The sequence below is a fragment of the Lepisosteus platostomus genome, chromosome 5 (genome assembly GCF_059453375.1).
Source record: "Lepisosteus platostomus isolate fLepPlt1 chromosome 5, fLepPlt1.hap1, whole genome shotgun sequence".
Taxonomy (NCBI): Eukaryota; Metazoa; Chordata; class Actinopteri; order Semionotiformes; family Lepisosteidae; genus Lepisosteus; species Lepisosteus platostomus.
In genome coordinates this window covers 11694866-11713471 of record NC_142615.1, presented here as the reverse complement: position 1 = coordinate 11713471, position 18606 = coordinate 11694866, and the positions used below count along the sequence as shown (strand labels likewise).

The window sequence follows — 18606 nt, the reverse complement described above, 5'->3', positions numbered from 1 at the left end:
TGTCGCCTTCTTCTAGCTTTATTGCTCTGGGGAGTGCCTCACAATTACCATACTAAAAAGTGCGCAAGGGAGTGTGTTAAAACTACCTCTCATGACACAGTCCCTCTGAGGACAGAGAATTGTCCACATGAAATGTCAAAACTGCAGGACAGAAGACAAGACTGACACGGAGCCCAGGTTTCTGTCCGTGAAGAAAAAAAATACTGCCCCTGGGTTCTGTTTAGGATTTTGGGCTTTCATATGAAGGAAAGCAGAGCTTTCACTGGCCCATTACCGAAGTTTATTGGGAAATAAAATAAAGAAAAAGCTAGAAAAGAAGAGTGGACACAGTGTGTCCACACCACACTTTTCCCTGGATCACGATCAGAGATCAAATAAAACTTCTCTCACATTAAACAAACCACCACAGTAAAAATAAACCCCATACGAACATTAAATATGAATATAGTAATGTATCCCTGTCTAGGGGAGCCAGGTATTAGACTGGCTGTAGCTGCTCACAGACACAGCGTTACCTACAAACTACAACTCCCATAAACACCTTGAGTCACTTCCTGACTGTGTCACAGTCCCTATTCTTCCTGGCTGTGGTGACGTCATAAGGTCCCTCCCCATTCTGACAGCTTCACAGTCACCGGCGCGCAAGAGAGACTCACACGGGATTTCTTTTTTAAAAGTTTATTTTCTCCAAAAAAAAACATGGGAGGGTTTCCAGAGATATTTACAAGTCAGGAATACAGCAGACCAGTAGCGAAGTATATCTCCCTCTCTCGTATATGTTATTTTTCCATTTAAATTTTTTTTTTATTATAACGCATTTAAACACGACACAACATCATCGTTTCTAATATTACAATTATATTTATGACATCATCTCACTAACTGCCATTAAACCCGTCTCCCAGTATGAGCAGTGGGACAGAGAGCTGGGAGAGAGTCAGCCTGTGATCATGAGTCAGTGACGGGTTTAATCTCCACACTGACAGCAGGCAGCAGCTCAAGGTCTTTATCTGAATCCCCAGTCCAGAAGACAGGATATATCTTCTCCCCCTGAGTGAAGACCATGTCAGTGAAAGTGTAGAGATGAGCTCTGGACTCCACTGTGTAAAATGAGACCTTCCTCTCCTCAATATCCACACACACCCCCAGCTTCCTGGGCCGCAGACCGAGGGGGAGAGGGGTCTCAGGGTCAGTGAGAGCAGAGAAAGGGTGAGAGCCCAGACACCAGTAGCCCTGCTGGGGAGAAAACCTGAACCCCCCTTTCCTTTCTGCAGACTCTCTGGTCACTCCTATTCTCCACCAGTCATTCACCTCCACCTCCCAGTAGTGTCTCCCTGAGGTGAAGGCCTCCCTGCTCACAACACAGCGCCTGTAATCAAATCTGTGAGGATTGTCAGAGAGACTCTTCCACTGTCCCCATCTCACTCTCTTCCCATCCTCAGACAGGCCGAGCTGACACTGAGCTGTATCAGGGTTCAGAGTCACAGCAGCTGGGGAAAAAAACAGCAAACATCACAAAAGGCTCCTGCCGATTACAGTCCAACTCAACTCCATTAGACTGTGAAATGTCTTTGTCCCCAAATACACAGAGAGAGAAAAACAAGTCAATTACTAATGACTTCTCTTCCCTGCCAGAGAAACGACATATTCTGACATTGTTTCACTAAGTATTACACATGGGAGTGATCCCCAATATCTTCTAAATACAAACATTAAACATTTGTTTTCATAGCGATGAAACGTTATTTTTTTAAACGACATTATTAATAAACACAGGACCAACCGGACTGCAGGAGAAATTACAGCATGACCACTTGCTTTCAAACACTTCAAAACCCACCACAACGACCTGTATACTGCAAGAAACTGGACAGCCTGTCTGTTAAACCGGGTTATTTCAAATCCCAGTTCAGCAGCTCGTTCATCTTCTCTAAGACCATTTTTCTGATGACGCAGAATAAAAAAGTGCTAAATTCAAAGACTGCATAATACTTGTTTGTTACAGAAAAAAAATTCAATGGAAAAAGCAAAACCTTGCTGAAATAAAGGACTTCACACTTACTTTGAACATGTGAAGAAATATCCAAAGTAATTATGAATATAATTCAAATTAAACTAGAAATAACAATAATAATTATATCTGATAGGAGACAGTAGGAGCAGTATTAATTCTTAATACTTAATACTGAATAAATACTCTCCCTTTGTCTGTCTGTCAATTTAGTGAAAATCAAAGAGATTCCACTCAGGTCTTATTTTCTTTTTTTACTCCTGGAGTCTAGAAAGGCTGACGCAGCTACCCACATGAATTTATAAAAACCTGCAAAATGCTAATTTGTTACAGAAAAAAAACATAATGGAAAGAACAAAACCTTGTGAAATAGAAGAAAACCCACCACACTTACTTTGAAAATGTCAAGAAATATCCAAAATATTCAATGTTTAACCAGAAATAACATATCCAGAAACCCGGAGAAAAACAGAGGCGCTCACCCTGACTGCTGAGTCGTGCTCAGCTGTTTGCCTCTCTGATAGGACACACCAGCTGTCAATCAGTGAGCTCTGACCACTGCGAGATGGGGGGTGAGGCTTATACATGTTCAGTGTGAATGTGGGGTTTTAATCGCTCTTTCGCTGATCTGCCAGTCAATCAAGTGACGATGAAAGAGACTTTTATCAGCTGTTATTTTTTTACTACTGTAGCCTAGAAAGAATGACACAGATACCTGCATAAACTTATAAAAACACCTGACTCATTTCTAGACAGACCCCCATTAGATCTGTGATGCCCTGTGATGCCCTCTCCTGGACAAGAGTGGAAACTGCAGCCTGATCCCTGTTGCCATCATAACAACACCTTCCACTGATATTTCACACTTGTTCTGTGTAGAAGAGGACACAGTGTCAAACACTGACTTATTCCACAGGAGAGTCTATCAGTCTGGAAACACAGACAACCTCTAGACCTGTTTGAAATGAGGACCCCAATATCACAGGCGAACACCCCAATACACACTCACTCTGTATGTATTGCTCTGGAAAAGCAAAGCAAAAGAGGGAAGAACACCAAACAAGATGAATAAGGCCACTAACTGTACAAAAAGAAAAACAATCCTAACAATGGAGAAAAACATAAAAATAATCCTTATATTGCAAAAAAACCCTCAACTGACTTCCAAGGACTTAGCAACAGCTTTAAAGCCCTTTAAGAGAGATAGTGCTTCTCTTGTGCCTTCATTCAATCCTGACCAGACCTGCCTTCACTCCCCTTTTATACACTGCAGGGCTGTATAGACTGTTACACATACTGAGATTGGGGAGCATATGGGGAAAAACATTCATGCCCAGATGAAAATAAACTTTTCTTATTTGATACATCCTCCTGTAAATCTGGATATATAAAAACAGAAAAATAGGGTTTGTTGTATGTTCTGCTTTTTGGCCCAGTCTTACAAGACTTACGGTAATCAGGAAAAAGGTCACTGCTGTTAGGAGACATATGGTAGTTAAACAGGTACATGCAGCAGAAATTGCCCCCAGGTACCAGGGATGCTTTACAGGGATTCCGATCTAGTTTATGTCATTTTCACATAGGAAATTCATTTTTAAACCTGGAGTGGGAGGATATTTTTTAAGCCCAGAGTAAGAGAGAGAGAGACAGAGGACAACAAGCTGCAGGAGAGCCCAGAGAAAGAGAGAGACAGACAGAGGACAACAAGCTGCAGGAGAGCCCAAATATATTTATGTGAAGAGAGTCTTGCAACATCATTTTTATCTAGTCTGTAACAGTGTTGTTTCATAGAATTTGGACAGCTTTTTTGTTATGAGTGGCTCAATTCCTCATTCCTCCTGATATTCCACAGTTATTCCTAAATCCAGTGTCACTGGCTCTGCCACATTCAGCCTGTAGACCCTCAGTCAGGAGTGAGCAGAGACCAGAGCACATGGCCTTCAGGGAAAATTAGTTTTCTTCACTGTCAGCCCCTTCATCAGGAGAGACTCATACTGAACATTAAACTGAAACACATTGGGAAAAATGTTCCTCACACTTTCAGCTCAGAGGAAGAGATAACTACTGGCCATTAGACTGAAACACAGTGTGGAGACAGAAATACCCACATTGAAGCTTGGATTGATCTTCACAGAATCCCATTTAGATTTCGTGTAGGATGTTGCAGAAACACAAGACTGAAATACATCCACTTCAGTGTACACACCCAGAACAACAATCTCAAACTACAAAGAGATTCTGAGACTAAATGCAATAACGAAGGAAAGCAAGCTTAATATCTTCATACCACAGGCCCCTCTGTTATCAAGAGCAGACAGCCCTACCTGCAGCACTGCAGATCCACCTCCATTCTGAAACACAGAGACACATCACTGTTAATCACAGCCACACACCTGAACACAGAGACACAGACACTGTTAATCACAGTCACACACTGGAACACAGAGATTCAGACACTGTTAATCACAGACATACACTGGAACACAGAGATTCAGACACTGTTAATCACAGACATACACTGGAACACAGAGATACAGACACTGTTAATCACAGACACACACTGGAACACAGAGATACAGACACTGTTAATCACAGTCACACACTGGTAATAATATGTCTGTCAGTCAGCAGAGTTTCACACAGTGTACATACGTGATTTAGGGATAGGAGCTCGCTTCACAGCATCTGCAGAGAGAGTAGATCTTTATTGTATTAAAAACCTTTATAGCTTCTTACCTGTTATTATAGCAGAGTTTATACTACAGTCTGCAGTCAGTTCATTTCAGGATCCCCAGTGTAGCGGCGAGGCTTATTAATAAGAAAGAATTAAGTGTTCTGAGCCTTCCCAAATGAGGCCCCATTTCTCTGTTCATCTCTGTGGTGCAGCCACAGAGAAACTATTCATGCAGGCTGATTTAAGATGTTTTCTTTTGATAAGAAACAAGCTCCCAAAGGGGGATGCACTTAGCTAAGCCTGGCTATCATGATCAATGGTCATCCATTGGCGCCTATCTGTCTAGGGAGTGCCAGTTGGACATCTGGACTGCATTACTAAGTGTCAGGAGTAAGTGACTCATATCTCACCTTGATCAACCAATCAGGGACTGGTAGGGCCGAGTAACCCACGTGGGACTCTGATGCCCATGGAACTTAAGATTCAGTAAGATTCTGGAGAGGATTCTGTGGACTGTTCTAAAGGGAATTCAAAGGAGAATTCCAGGGCAGGACAGCCCAGGAGCAGAAGGCTCCCAAGGGCAGGACATTCTCGCAGCGCACCTCCTGACCATCCTGAGACTCAGCCCGGACAACCACGGAACGGCCAGTGTGTCCGAGTGCCAGAACTTTCCTTTGTTCTAAGAGTCTAGAGTGGAGGTTGCCAGAGAGTAACTGTTTCTTTGTGCCCACAGGAGATCTGAATCCCCAGAAATTGGATGAGTATTCAACTTCAATGCATTACAGCTTGAGAATTCAATTGTTGTCCCAACCAGTTGATATCAATTTTATTCCTAAGAGTTATGTACTTGTTTTGAGTATCTAATGTAGAAGTTATAACCAAGTTCATTTACGAAATGGTATAAATGAATGATATACTGAACGTATGTCCTCTTGATATGTGTAACACTTTGTAACTGATTGAATATATACCTTTTGTATTCTGATAACCCTCTCGATAAGATCTGTTAGGTTTATATGCATATTCTATGTATTAATAAATGTATCCTCGTGTATTAGTACCTGTGTGTGCGCGTTGTTTGAGTTATGTCGCATGGTTGGACTCTAAAGCCATCAAAGAATCAACTTTGTGATTTACTGCTACAATTAATAATTGTCTCAGTAAATGCCCAAACCCTACAGAACTGATGCCTTCAGAGAGCCACTACATTACATTTTGGCTATGATTACATATTTGGCGTCCCTGAGCCGGTTTTCTTACACCAGTCTCCACTGCAGTGTGGATCAAAGTGTCAGTGAGTGTGAGCAGCAGTGGCTGTAAGACTGGAGTCTCACTCAATAAGACTGAGCAGCACAAGGCAATAAGAGACACAGACACATCACAGGACACCCTGGAGTCTGATCCTTGTGCCATTGAGAGATGAGAAATAAACACAGTCTGCTGTCCATAGCACTGAGTATTGACAGGTCTCACACTGACTGAGTGACCTGTACCCACAGTGACCAGTATCACTGACTAAGTGACCTTTACCCACAGTGACCATTATCACTGACTTAGTGACCTGTACCCACAGTGACCAGTATCACTGACTGAGTGACCTGTACCCACAGTGACCAGAATCACTGACTGAGTGTCCTGTACCCACAGTGACCAGTATCACTCACTGAATGACCTGTACCCACAGTGACCAGTATCACTGACTGAGTGACCTGTACCCACAGTGACCAGTATCACTGACTGAGTGACCTGTACCCACAGTGACCAGTATTTCTGACTGAATGACCTGTACCCACAAAACTCCTTATCCTCAGTGTCTGTTTTGACTGTGACTGAATTTCAATGTTATTCATTTCTTAATGTTGTGTTTAAGGGGATGAATATTCAGAAAACCTTCTAATGTACCTGAATTCCAGCTCCAGTACATCTGTATTTGGTGTACTTGGGAAAGTTATACACAATAGATTTTGGCTGGGAACAGTTTTTTTTGCATATTATCAGCCTAGAGCTTTAGAAAACATGATACACCAGAGAGTTTAAGAACTACATTGATCACTTGTTGGCTTTAAGGGTACATCACACAGACCATAGAACACTTACCCAGTTCTCTCTTAAGTAAGGGGTTCACTGCAAATAATAAAGACATTCAATGGATAGTTTAGCATGTGGAACAAGATTGAAAAATAATCTAATATTTCACACAATCCCAAAATACAAAATAGTCCAAGGACTGAAAGAAAAATGCTTCTGTAAATTGACAAAAAAATATATGAAAAAACATTAAAAGAAAATCAAAACTGCATTTTGAATGTGGACTTGTCTTGAATCTTAGACGTAGTGGGCTTTAAAGAGTCTGTTATTTCAAATTACAGTGCATACAGTAAAGTCTTAAAATTGCACAATTTACTTACCTTGTGATGCCAATAGTGTCTCCTGCTCTGTAAGAAAAAGACAATCAGTAACGCTGATACAGGCCTTTGCACTGGCACAGGTATTTAAAGACTCCCTCTATAATATAATATAATATAATATAATATAATATAATATAATATAATATAATATAATATAATATAATATAATATAATATAATATAATGAGACATGATTCAGATTCCCGTAGTGTCTCTCCATTCTGAAAACCAGACAGCAGAGGTCCTGTATTGACTGCAGTCTAGAGTTCTGTCTTCAGTGTGTGGAACAGAAACACTGCCACACTCTAAACAGCTCTTCAGAGCTGATCAGTACAACACAGGTCACTGAACAGAAAGAGCCCCAGTCCTGAGGAACAGCTTCTCTCCTCAGCTCACACTGTCTCTCTCTCTCTCTCTTTCTCTCTCTCTCTCTCTCTCTCTGGCACAAGCTGAGTGAGGTTCTCTAGAGCTTCCAGAGTGGGCTCACTGAGACAGAACAAACCACAGCAGGGATCTTCTCTACTGGGCTCACTGGTAGGGATGAACATGTGTGCAGCTCATGAGATGTTTGTATTTGGCTTTAGAGAATTAATACATTTACAATGCATTACAAGTAAAGGTTGTTTCTTAAGGATAGTATCTAAGAGAACATCAGTTGCATTAACAGTGGCTGAGTTCCACAAAGTGCTCAATATAACTACTGAAATATAGTGTGGATTTGGCCAAGTGTTTGAGTGTTTCCACAGGAACACTGAACACATTCTGTTCTGAAATCAACATAACCACTAACCCACTCTTCTCCAAGGGGTAAGAGAAATTATGGAGCCCAGCAGGAAGATTCTGGATGTGCTGGGCTGCTGTGGGTTTCTATCACAGCTGAAAAGTTCAGATGTTCACTGTTGTCCATATATGCTGATGAAACAACTCCTGACAGCGTTAAGACTGACTCACCCCCACTGGATAAAAGCTCACAGTGAGACTCACCTGAAGAGAGAGAGCTGCTTTAACACTAGAGAGGCTGGTTCTGTAACTGCTAGGATGGCTGTTGTGGGCCGGCACTGGCTCTGACTGATAGGAATACTATAGATCTCCCAGCACAGCACTTTCTGAGAAGATGATCTCCTGGGGTCTTCAGTTCTAGACATGGTGTCTGTACACTGACTCCTCTTATCAAGAGTTTGGTGTCTTGTGCTGCTCATACATTGTCAAATAGTGGGATTTAAAACCGAACCTAGCACACACATACAGTATCTATAATGAGCACATACTGTCCATTCTTCTCCATTGGATCACCAGAAGTACTGATGCTGCTACAGTAACAGCTGCTGTTAGGAAGAGAGTCACCATCCATCCAGAGGGAGCAGGGAAAAAGTCTCCTGGAAAACAGGACAGGAATATTATCCCAAAGAAGCATTAATGTGTTAGGTGTTAATGAAATCTAACATACAGTAAGTGAAAGAAAAAATCATTTGGATTTGAATTTGAATTTCAATCTATATCTATTGAATTTGCAAAGGCCTTTATCAACAGTTTTAAATGTTTCACACTCATACTTTTTGGTTTGGTTTGTGAAACATTTTTAAAATCTGAAGACGGAAGGGCTTCAGAGACAGATTGCTGAATTGCTCGGTTGACACGCCAGGTACAGTAGGGTCAGGGTTAGCATTCCCATACTACTTAGATTATTATTACGCTCAGCGCTGGATTTTGGGACCTAAGTCAGCTTTCTCCAAGTTCTTTTCAGAGACTGTTGGCTGCCTGGACAGTGCAGTGCAGACAAAAATTGTAAGAAAACATTATTGAATCTAATAAATTTGCAATCTGTCAGGTCCCAAAACAATTGCATCAATCTAATATGATTTGATTATCGTATTTCAGGAAATATATTAGATCTTATATGTTACAAAAACATATAAAATACATAGCCTAACTACCATTTAAAATGTAATGTGGCTTACAGACTTTGTTTTGGAAAAAAAAATATTAATGGAAAATTAGTATGTGAATATCCACAGATGTCCACATCATCTACAATGTTGCTTCCTTTCATCTAAATTGCCTAGAATAGATAATCTAGATGCCAGTATTTACCCCACTGTTTTAAGAGCAATAATTAAAATTATATAAAAAGTCTTATCAGTGGTGTATGGAAGCCCGTTTCCACCAGGGAGTAAAAAAAAAACACGCTATGGTATCTCGCAATTGGGACTTAGTATCTCAGAATTAAGACTTAGTTTCTCAGAATTATGACTTTATATCTCACAATTTCAACTTTTAATCTCACATTTGTGACTTCGAAATAGCCCACATTTCATTGTCTGTCCTTTTGTTATTGTAATGGATTCCGGTTCTAGGGCTTGTGTCCTCGCTGCTCCCACCCTGAGCATTACAGAACAGAGTAAATATGAAGCCTTGAGCGATGATAATAAGCTCCTAGTGCAGGTTGTGCTCAGTGTCCCAGGTGTGTTAAATCCTGGGTGTGTGTTATGAGCTATACCTCAGCTGTGTTGCAGGTGAGCTCCAGTATTCATGTTTAATACTCACTGGCTATGTGGAGCTGAGATCCCCAGTCTGGCTCAGGAAGAGCACTTCTCACCAGGCAGGAGAAGATGTTGGACTCCTGTTTGACTGAGATGTAGCTGCTGACAATGAGGAGCCCCTGACTGTCTGTGTCCACTGTGGGGGGCTGTGATGTCACCCCGTTTCCATCCCTGTCTGTCCAGATCACTGCAGGTTGAGGGAACCAGCCCTCTGATCTGCACAGCAGCTGGGCCTGATCTCCTCCAGGGGAGTGGAGAGACACTGACACAGCTGCCAATATTGAAATAAAAGTCACATTCTGCAAACTGGAGTGAGATATAATAATATAATCTGTGTTCTAGAGTGACTCAACAAGTAAAGGTGAATTTATTCTTTTTGGGAAAACATGACAATGTTCTGAGTTTCAGAGTGAACACAATTCAAGAGAAGGTTTTGGTTTTCCACTTTTACTTTTAGAAAGTGTCACTTTCAACCATCACTATGATCTGAGATGTTTGTCATGTGATTTGTCACTGCTGGGATCATAGTCAGACAGGTTTCTTATTAATGTCAACTTTGTCAGACTATGTTTGAAGTGCTCCTCAGTGGAAGTTACCTTTACCATTACATACTGTATAGCATCTATCAGTGATATTCAATACATTCACATTGTCATGGACTTGTTATCATACAAATGTTTTATAGAATTGCTATTATGCAGCACAACAATTATTTTGTGGAAAATGATTAATTACATTTTAAACACTCACCTCTAACAGACAGGTCAATAACAGTGTTATCATCCATGACATCAGACAGGACCATACATCTGTACTTTCCGTGATCAGAGCGAGTGATGTTTCTCAGTGTTAAAGACACGTTGCCTCTGGAGAGCTCATTGGAGGAAAGCTTTACCCTTCCCTTGTAGGCTGGGTCCTGTGTGTCAGAGTTACACTTGCGGTTCTGGTACAGACACACTGGGGCTGTATGATCTTCTCTAAACCACCTGATATCAAGGTCCTCTGCGCTGATGCTGGGTAAGAGGTAACAGGGCAGGACAGCATCTTCACCAGGGGACACAACTACAGGAGCAGCTGGACCAACAACCTGTAACACCTCTGAAAGAGAAAGAGCATACAGACTGAGCCTCCCCTTCTACACAGGTGCTCACAGTGTGAGCTGGTACAGCACTGTCTCAGGAGCAGCCTACACTGACCCCAGTAATGGTGAGGATTTAGTGATGTTTTAGTTTTAACTCATTTGGATTGATTGGAAACCCTCCTGTTGTCCTGTCTCATTATGAAGCAAACCTACCAGTCTGGGTTAGCCCTTTGAGTAATGTCACTAAGTTTATATTTAGGGATGTTATCGCTTCATTGGTTTGGCTTTGTTTAAAAGTGTATAAACTGTGTACACTGGAGGTTGCGGCAGTCAGGTATGAATACTAAATTCCTGTCAGTCAAATGTATTAAGTGGTCAGGTTAATAACATTATTATTGTTAGTTGTGAGTCAAAATAAGTATAATTATCATATTAAATAGTAAAATACATGTTATGGTAAATTTGAATCCTTAAACTCTGTGAAGTTGCTCCCTCACAAACAACACAATGAAACCCCCCACATTCATTAGTTCTGCATTTGTACCAGTTTGTGTTGTTGAAGCAGCATTTGTTCGTTCTCAAGATATTGTTTAGCGCCTTGTTTTTTCATGAGTGTGACATCACTCAGCCCCCCTACAGCAGGGCAGGAGAAGCAAACCAGCCTCATTCCTGCTCTCTTTGTGCCAGCTTGTGTGTTGAAAGTAGCTTTCAAGCTGATTTCATTCCCGAGATACAGAGTCTTATTTTTCAAGTCACCTGACTGCCTAGACAACGCCAGCTGTTTGCTTTCTCAGCCTGTCCAGAGGCAGGGGGATGTGAAATGACATCTGTCTGCAGTATCTTAATACACCACAAGAGCTGCCATTTTAGCCTCTTGAGAGGGAACTTTAGCAAACAATTGTACTTTCTAAGAAGAATGTAAGTAGCATGTCCTGATACCTCATAGCTGTGTCGATATTTTTGAAAACTGAAGATGTGAACTAAGGAGCTTCTCATTGTATCCTTATTAAATCATTATTGAATTCAAAAGACCTTTCTGTTAGCTGAGTTTTTAAAACTGAGTTTTTTTTGTCTAGTGCTCACTATTCTATTACTGAGAGACACCACTGAGAGACACAACCTATTCTGCTCTTTGTTAAGAGACCTAAACCAGAATGCTGAATGTAAGGACCGATTCTATAAAACATCTGTAAATGGTTTGCAGTGAATGTTCTTGTAGTGCTATTGGTGATTATGGCTTTAGGGCTGTGAGTGTTCTTGTAGTGCTATTGGTGATTATGGCTTTAGGGCTGTGAGTGTTCTTGTACTGCTATTGACCATTTCTTTTATTTTATTCATATTGGTGAAGGAAATGATCTGAGCACCACAGGCCTAAGCTATCAGCTGTAGACTGGAGTTTAGCCTCTGCCTTAGACGTGTCCACAATCACTGTATCACCAGACTCTGTCCTGGGCTCCTCCAGTCATCTGTCTACAATGTGAGAAGAGCAGGACGAATGGCTGAGCCTTGAGCAGAGCTAGTGGAGATCAATGTCATTGTGCTGCTCTGCTGGTTGAATCTGACACATTGGGTGGAGCGATGGCTCTGTGGCTCAGGATCTGAGCCTGTGGCTGGAAGGTTGCTGGTTTGAATCCTCCGGCTGGCAAAGAAATTCTTCTCTGTATAAATGGCTGACCCTGTGCTCTGACCCCAAACTTCTCTCCCTGTCTGTGTGTTTCATGGAGAGCAAGTTGGGGTACAGTATGTGAAAAGACACATTCCTAATGCAAGAAATTGTATATGGCCAATAAAGTTATCTTACTTTATTGAGGTCTGTCTGTAAGGAAAGAAATAATCCAGAACATAAGCTGTGGTTTAACTCTCATGTTAACAGTTTCCCTACATGTTTTCCCATCATGAGGGGTTAAAACTGAATGATTCTGGTAACACTGCACAAGAATGTTTATTCAGACAGACACTATGTGCTTATTGAACAGTGATGTGTAAATCATACCATCTGTGTTTGGGGTACGTGTGTGTTTAGGTCTCACTGCATGTCTGCAGCACTTAGGAGACTGAATAGGTTTGTTCTCCCTGTGACTCCTTAAAAGTCATAAAGTCTGTTTATGCTGTTAGTTATTGTGAGGATTATCTCACAATGCCAGCACCCATAGCACCCTGCAACTCATGACTGGCAACCCACTGAAGCTCAGCAGGTGTGAGCCTGGTCGGTACCTGGATGAGAGACCTCCTGGGAAAAACTAAGGTTGCTGCTGGAAGAGGTGTTAGTGGGGCCAGCAGGGGGCACTCACCCTGTGGTCCATGTGGGTCCTGATGCCCCAGTATAGTGATGGGGACACTATACTGTAAATCAAGTGCTGTCCTTTGAATGAGATGTAAAACTGAGGTCCTGACTCTCTGTGGTCATTAGAAACCTGAGGGAATCTCTCAAAAAAAGTAGGGATGTAACCCCGGCATCCTGGCCAAATTTCTCATTAGCCCTTACCTATCATGGCCTCCTAATAATCTCCATCTATGAATTGGTTTCTCTTTTCTCCTCCCCAATGATAGCTGGTGTGTGGGGAGTGTACTGGCGCACTATGGCTGCTGTCGTATCATCCAGGTGGGGCTGCACACTGGTGTGGGTGGAGGGGATCCCCATTACCTGTAAAGCACTTTGAGTGGAGTGTCCAGAAAAGCACTACATAAGTGTAAGCAATTATTACTACCTGTGGACTGTCATCTGTGTGAGCTTAGAGCTTGAAGGGGACAGTGTGGATATTTGAGGCACATGGGAGAGTATTTTGGCTCTATGATCACTGAACAACTGGAGCTAAACCTGCAGACAATCCTGGACATTATCATGAACACAGTGGTTTAAAGAAGGAAACAAGAAGGACATGAGGAAGAAGGGGAGGAGTGTGGCAGAGACTGAAGGGGTTAAAGGGGAAGACATGTCTGATCCCTAAGGAACACCCTTGAACAGCTCCATGCCCATGAGGAATTCCTGTGGGCACACAGGAGGAGAGCCTTACCGAGACATGGTTAAATGTCTAAGGAGTGAGAAAAGGCCTTTTAAAAGTAAGCTCCAGACTCCCCTGTTTCATCCTGGGTGATTTTAACAATTGTAAGATGAATAAAGACCTGACTTCATATTGTCTGCTTGACCAGGGCACAGAAAACAGCCTCTGTTACAGTAATATAAAAACATGGCTAATGAAATGAGAGAGTCTCTCTTCACTGTACCTGATACTGAAGCAGAGGACTGGAGGAAAAGCAACAGAGTCACAGAGAGCCACTCTGAACTGTCAGACTTCATACTTGCAGTACAGAAACACTGAGATTAGTCAGACAGTATACCTGAAACAATGAAAGACTCTGTCATAATCTCTGATATACAGATGCAGCCATTCAAAATGGGTGAGGTATTTCGCGGCATACCCCGGTGGGCGTGTCGCGGTGTCACGCGGTATCACGTGGTGTCACGTATCATTTGACGCTCTGCCGGAAACTATCCGGCGTCACCTTGTAAAACCGCCAGGGGGAGCTTAACCTCTCATTTACAGCATTTGAGCCTTTAATTTTGAACTGTGTATTACAGCATGCTAATCATCAGTCATTAAAATGTTGGTATATTTTATGAAAGCAAGATTGCTCAGTTGGACAAAAGTACACAACCTACCTTTATCAGAAATATTTATGCATCAAAGCCTTTACTGAAGATATTACTAATAGTATTAATAATGGATGACTTTGGACAAGCTGTATACTTGGAAAAATACACACCGGTATTCCATTTCTCCCTAAACATTGTAAGCTTCGAAGTCTTTAACTAACGTGATACCGGAGTCAACAAGCATACTTTTAGAATTTGATTAAAAGGGAATATAATATGGAATCGCGTATCTCAAGAATTTAATAACGGTATGATTATATCCGTGTACTGCGGCAGGGCTGTATAGGGCTGTTTCGCCTTCCTGTTCATGTGAGCTGTCTTGTAGCCTACTGGTCTAGGTGCGTGACTACCAACTGGCAGGTTGTGTGTTTGAATCCAGCTGGTGCTGGACTTTTCATTTTTATTTATTTATTTTTTAATCGCGTAACATAAACATATTACCGTATGCAAACTGTACTGTATACAGTATGTATATGTATATTTAATGTCTTAACTGTGCCCGTTTAAGTATTGAATATTCATATCTAATTTTACCACTGAAGGGAAATCTTAGTAGCTGAGCATAAAAAAATAGGAGCATACTGTAACGCGTGTGAAGGCCATAAACAATATTAATTTTGGAACATAAACATACAGTATATGGCTGGTCTCGGTACTTTAAAGGAAACATACACGAAACATGGTTTCTTTATGACCAGAATCGGTCTTGAGATATTTTTAACTTGATTTACAGTATTTGAGAGGTATGTCTTAACACCGATACTACAGTGCTTAAGTACTGCTCACGTATATGTTTCAAGATTTATATTATGCATTTCATACGGTCAAATTACTTTTGAGCAACTAATAAGAAGCGCGAAACGGTATGCGTTTTAGTTTCGTTTTGTGCTGGGACCCGTGGATTGATTAGAGATATCAAGTACATACAAGTCATTTTTTAAATGTTGTAGTTCGTCTTGAAAAAATGTTACGAGTACATCATCTATCAACAATTACACAGGTTCTGTTTCCATATTGCGGATTTTGGTTACGTAATATTATTTTCTAGATTTCACGTTGTGAATATGATGGGATGTCTGATGGGATGTTTCTAAAAATCCATCCTCTGTAAAAAGTCTTCTCTAGTTGTCCTGCATATGTATTCGCTAATGAAGCTGTGTGTTCTGAGCCTGGATCTCTACATTTCTGTATGAACCAGCTTGGAGGGCTAAAGACAGCTTGTGTTTAAATTGAGTGTAAGGCAATTTATGCTTCTAAAGTCATAGTCAGCATTTATTTTTGTACTGTGTTCGGTGTTAAGACATACCTCTCAAATACTGTAAATCAAGTTAAAAATATCTCAAGACCGATTCTGGTCATAAAGAAACCATGTTTCGTGTATGTTTTCTTTAAAGTACCAAGACCAGCTATATACTGTATGTTTACGTTCCAAAATTAATATCATTTATGGCCTTCACACGCGTTACAGTATGCTCCTATTCTTTTTATGCTCAGCTACTAAGATTTCCCTTCAGTGGTAAAATTCAATATCTACAACGGGCACAGTAAAGACGTTTACAGTAAGTCTTTCTACAACAGACCAACGGACCACGAGTGCACCTGTCGGTCAACCAATCACGCACCGCGGTACCCCGTGTCATCTTACCTGCGGTACGTGTCTGTACCGCTCACTTTGAATGGCTGCATCTGTAAAGAAATAACCTGATTAATCAGAATTCATCTCAGAATTCAGAATTCAGATTAGTCAGAATTCAGGAATTTTCTCTGACTTGTAAGAATAACAATTAATGTTTGGTCACACTTCAACTTAGAAAAACAGAAACTGGAATGGGCCTAATCAATTACATTAAAAAATCAGTCAGATATAATCTACAGTAGGAAAAAGAAAAAAGTCAAATATCTCAAATTTAGTATTTCAAATAATTAAACAAAAAAACCTTGATGTTGGTTTACATTTAAAAATCAACTCTGATAGGACAATATTCATCTCTAAAATAAACACTGTTGTAACAATTCAAATAGTAAGCTTTCATTGACACAGACACTCATACTGAATGATCCAGCTGTAGTACAACAGTGGGGAGTGTCTCTGCTTCAGTGCTGACCTGACTGTTCACTCACACACTGCTGGATCTGTTTGATCTCACTGTCACTCCAGCACACAGCAGCTTCAGTCCTGACCTGACTGTTCACTCACACACTGCTGTACCTGACTGATCTCACTGTCACTCCAGCACACAGCAGCTTCAGTGCTGACCTGACTGTTCACTCACACACTGCTGTAACCAACCTGATCGCACTGTCACTCCAGCACACAGCAGCTTCAGACTTTAAGTTGAATCTTCTTCAGCATATACAGTAGATCAACTCTTGGATCAGTGACTGTGTTGTCTCAGAGCTGGTCTGTAAGTATTATTATGTGCTGTAAGTATTATTATAAGACTTCATTAGGTGAAGTCTTTTATCCTGTTTAATCCTCCATCTTATTTACAGTAACTGCTGTTCACTGCTGCTGGGACAAAGTTCTCTTCCTTCTTTCACTTTACCTGAACATACCTGTTCTTTCAGCACAGACTCACCCAGCCTGCAGAGCAACATTCCCATTGAGCTGAGCCTGTGTCTGAGCAGTGAACAAGGGCAGGAGAGCAGGTGGAAACAGTCAGAGCTTGAATCTTGTTTATTGTTCCATTTCTGTCATTGAGTTTTAATTTGCCCAGAGAGGTATTGATCTATTTAGTATAATTAACGTTGTGTTTATTTTGTAAACAGTTGCAGTTGCAGAAACAGTACAGTGAGCAGGACAGGGACACTCAGAGCTGTGGTCTGAGCTCTTTTCCAGAGACAGTACAGCGAGCAGGACAGGGACACTCAGAGCTGTGGTCTGAGCTCTTTTCCAGAGGCAGTACAGCGAGCAGGACAGAGACACTCAGAGCTGTGGTCTGAGCTCTTTTCCAGAGACGGTGTGATGAGTCGCAGAGTCTCAGCCGTAATGTTTCCCTCAGACCTTTTCATTTGTGTTGTTTCCTTCTGATGAGACCTGTGTCTTGTGAACAGAGCATGAAGACAGTACAATTATAAGGAGAGAGGGACTGATCAGGGTGGTATTATTCAGTCTAGGTGTGTTGTTTTCATTCTTTACTGAACTCTGTTGATAGTCCTGAATATCTCTCCTGTCTGTCCGGTCAGTTTAAACATTTTTAGATAATGAGACTGAAGAAAAAGGTTTAATTTTACATACCAAAGATATTTTGAATCCAGGTGGGGCTGCATATTGGTGGTGGTGGAGGGGAGTCCCCATTACCTATAAAGCACTTTGAGTGGAGTGTCCAGAAAAGCACTATATAAGTGTAAGCAATTGCTGTATTATTATTATATTAATGGTGCACAATTAATAAACATTGATTTCAAAATTTTTTGCTGGATGTAAGACAAACATGTTTAAGTGGTGAATACTTGCACCTAGACAAAAACACAGTACTCAAGACAACTCTAAATTTATAAAATACAATTCTACCAAACCTCGAGGATATCTACTCTGTTTGATGCCTCAAGAAGGCCAGGTCTATCCTCAGGGACCCCAGTCACCCTAACCACAATATGTTCTCTCTACTACCATCCAGAAAACGATGCCAGTATACAGACCAAGACCAACAGTTTTTGTAACAGCTTCTTCTCCCAGGCAACCACAGCAGATACCTGCAATTACCCAAACAGCTGCTGGCTCAGAACACACATGAAGAGTGCTAAATATCTCCTATCCTTTGTGTCACCTTCGCACAATCTGTAAACTGTACTTTAAATAGCAATTGAGTTGCTGTATCATTCTTAATCTAATCCCTATACATTTATGTCCTTCTTCACTTCTATCTAATTAAACCTTGATTGATTGATGGTGGTATTTTTCTTTTAACTGTTTAATCATTAACTTCTTAGACGTAAAACCGAGGTCCTGACTCTCTGGTAATTTAAAATCCCAGGGCGTTTCTCAAAAAGAGTAGGGGTGTAACCCAGGTGTCCAGGCCAAATTCCCAAAGAAGGGAATTAAGTGCAAGTGGAAGAAAGAGAGAGGAAGGAAGGAGAAGGGAGACAGGAAGAATCATCATTTCCATATTTTTTTCTCCATATTTGAGTGGTGGGAGACATCCGTCTTCTGTCCAGGTATTCTGAAAAGCTTCTCCCTCTTTGCCAGCTCAGTTAGTGGCTTCTCAAGCAGTGGTTTCTTTTCACTGTAAAGTGTC

At 41.2% G+C, this 18606-nt stretch overlaps 1 protein-coding gene across 4 annotated transcripts; it reads right to left on the bottom strand.

Moving 5' to 3' along the window:
- Positions 1–662: 662 nt before the first annotated feature.
- Positions 663–17014, bottom strand: LOC148663540 (butyrophilin subfamily 1 member A1-like). 4 transcript variants are annotated; one of them, XM_088631385.1, is made up of 11 exons: positions 16659–17011; positions 16014–16054; positions 13939–14052; positions 10383–10730; positions 9637–9903; positions 8361–8468; positions 7094–7120; positions 6783–6809; positions 4664–4696; positions 4336–4362; positions 663–1490 (listed from the first exon to the last, which is right to left on the bottom strand). In XM_088631385.1, the coding sequence occupies exons 3-11, from the start codon at positions 14009–14011 to the stop codon at positions 949–951; spliced, it is 1452 nt and encodes a 483-aa protein (XP_088487511.1). In that variant the 5' UTR covers positions 14012–14052; positions 16014–16054; positions 16659–17011; the 3' UTR covers positions 663–948. The 4 variants fall into 4 exon arrangements, with proteins under 4 accessions (XP_088487511.1, XP_088487513.1, XP_088487512.1 ...); XM_088631387.1 differs by lacking the exon at positions 6783–6809 and having other exon boundaries at positions 16659–17014; XM_088631386.1 differs by lacking the exon at positions 16014–16054 and having other exon boundaries at positions 16659–17012.
- Between the last annotated feature and the right edge of the window lie 1592 nt (positions 17015–18606).

Coding starts and splice junctions, on each gene's coding strand:
- LOC148663540 (XM_088631386.1), bottom strand. CDS start 14,011: ATGAAGTCTGACAGTTCAGAGTGGCTCTCTGTGACTCTGTTGCTTTTC. Junction 9,904..10,382: donor TATTGACCTGTCTGTTAGAG/GTGAGTGTTTAA, acceptor CAATATTGGCAG/CTGTGTCAGTGTCTCTCCAC. Junction 4,697..6,782: donor CTTACTTAAGAGAGAACTGG/GTAAGTGTTCTA, acceptor CTCTCTCTGCAG/ATGCTGTGAAGCGAGCTCCT.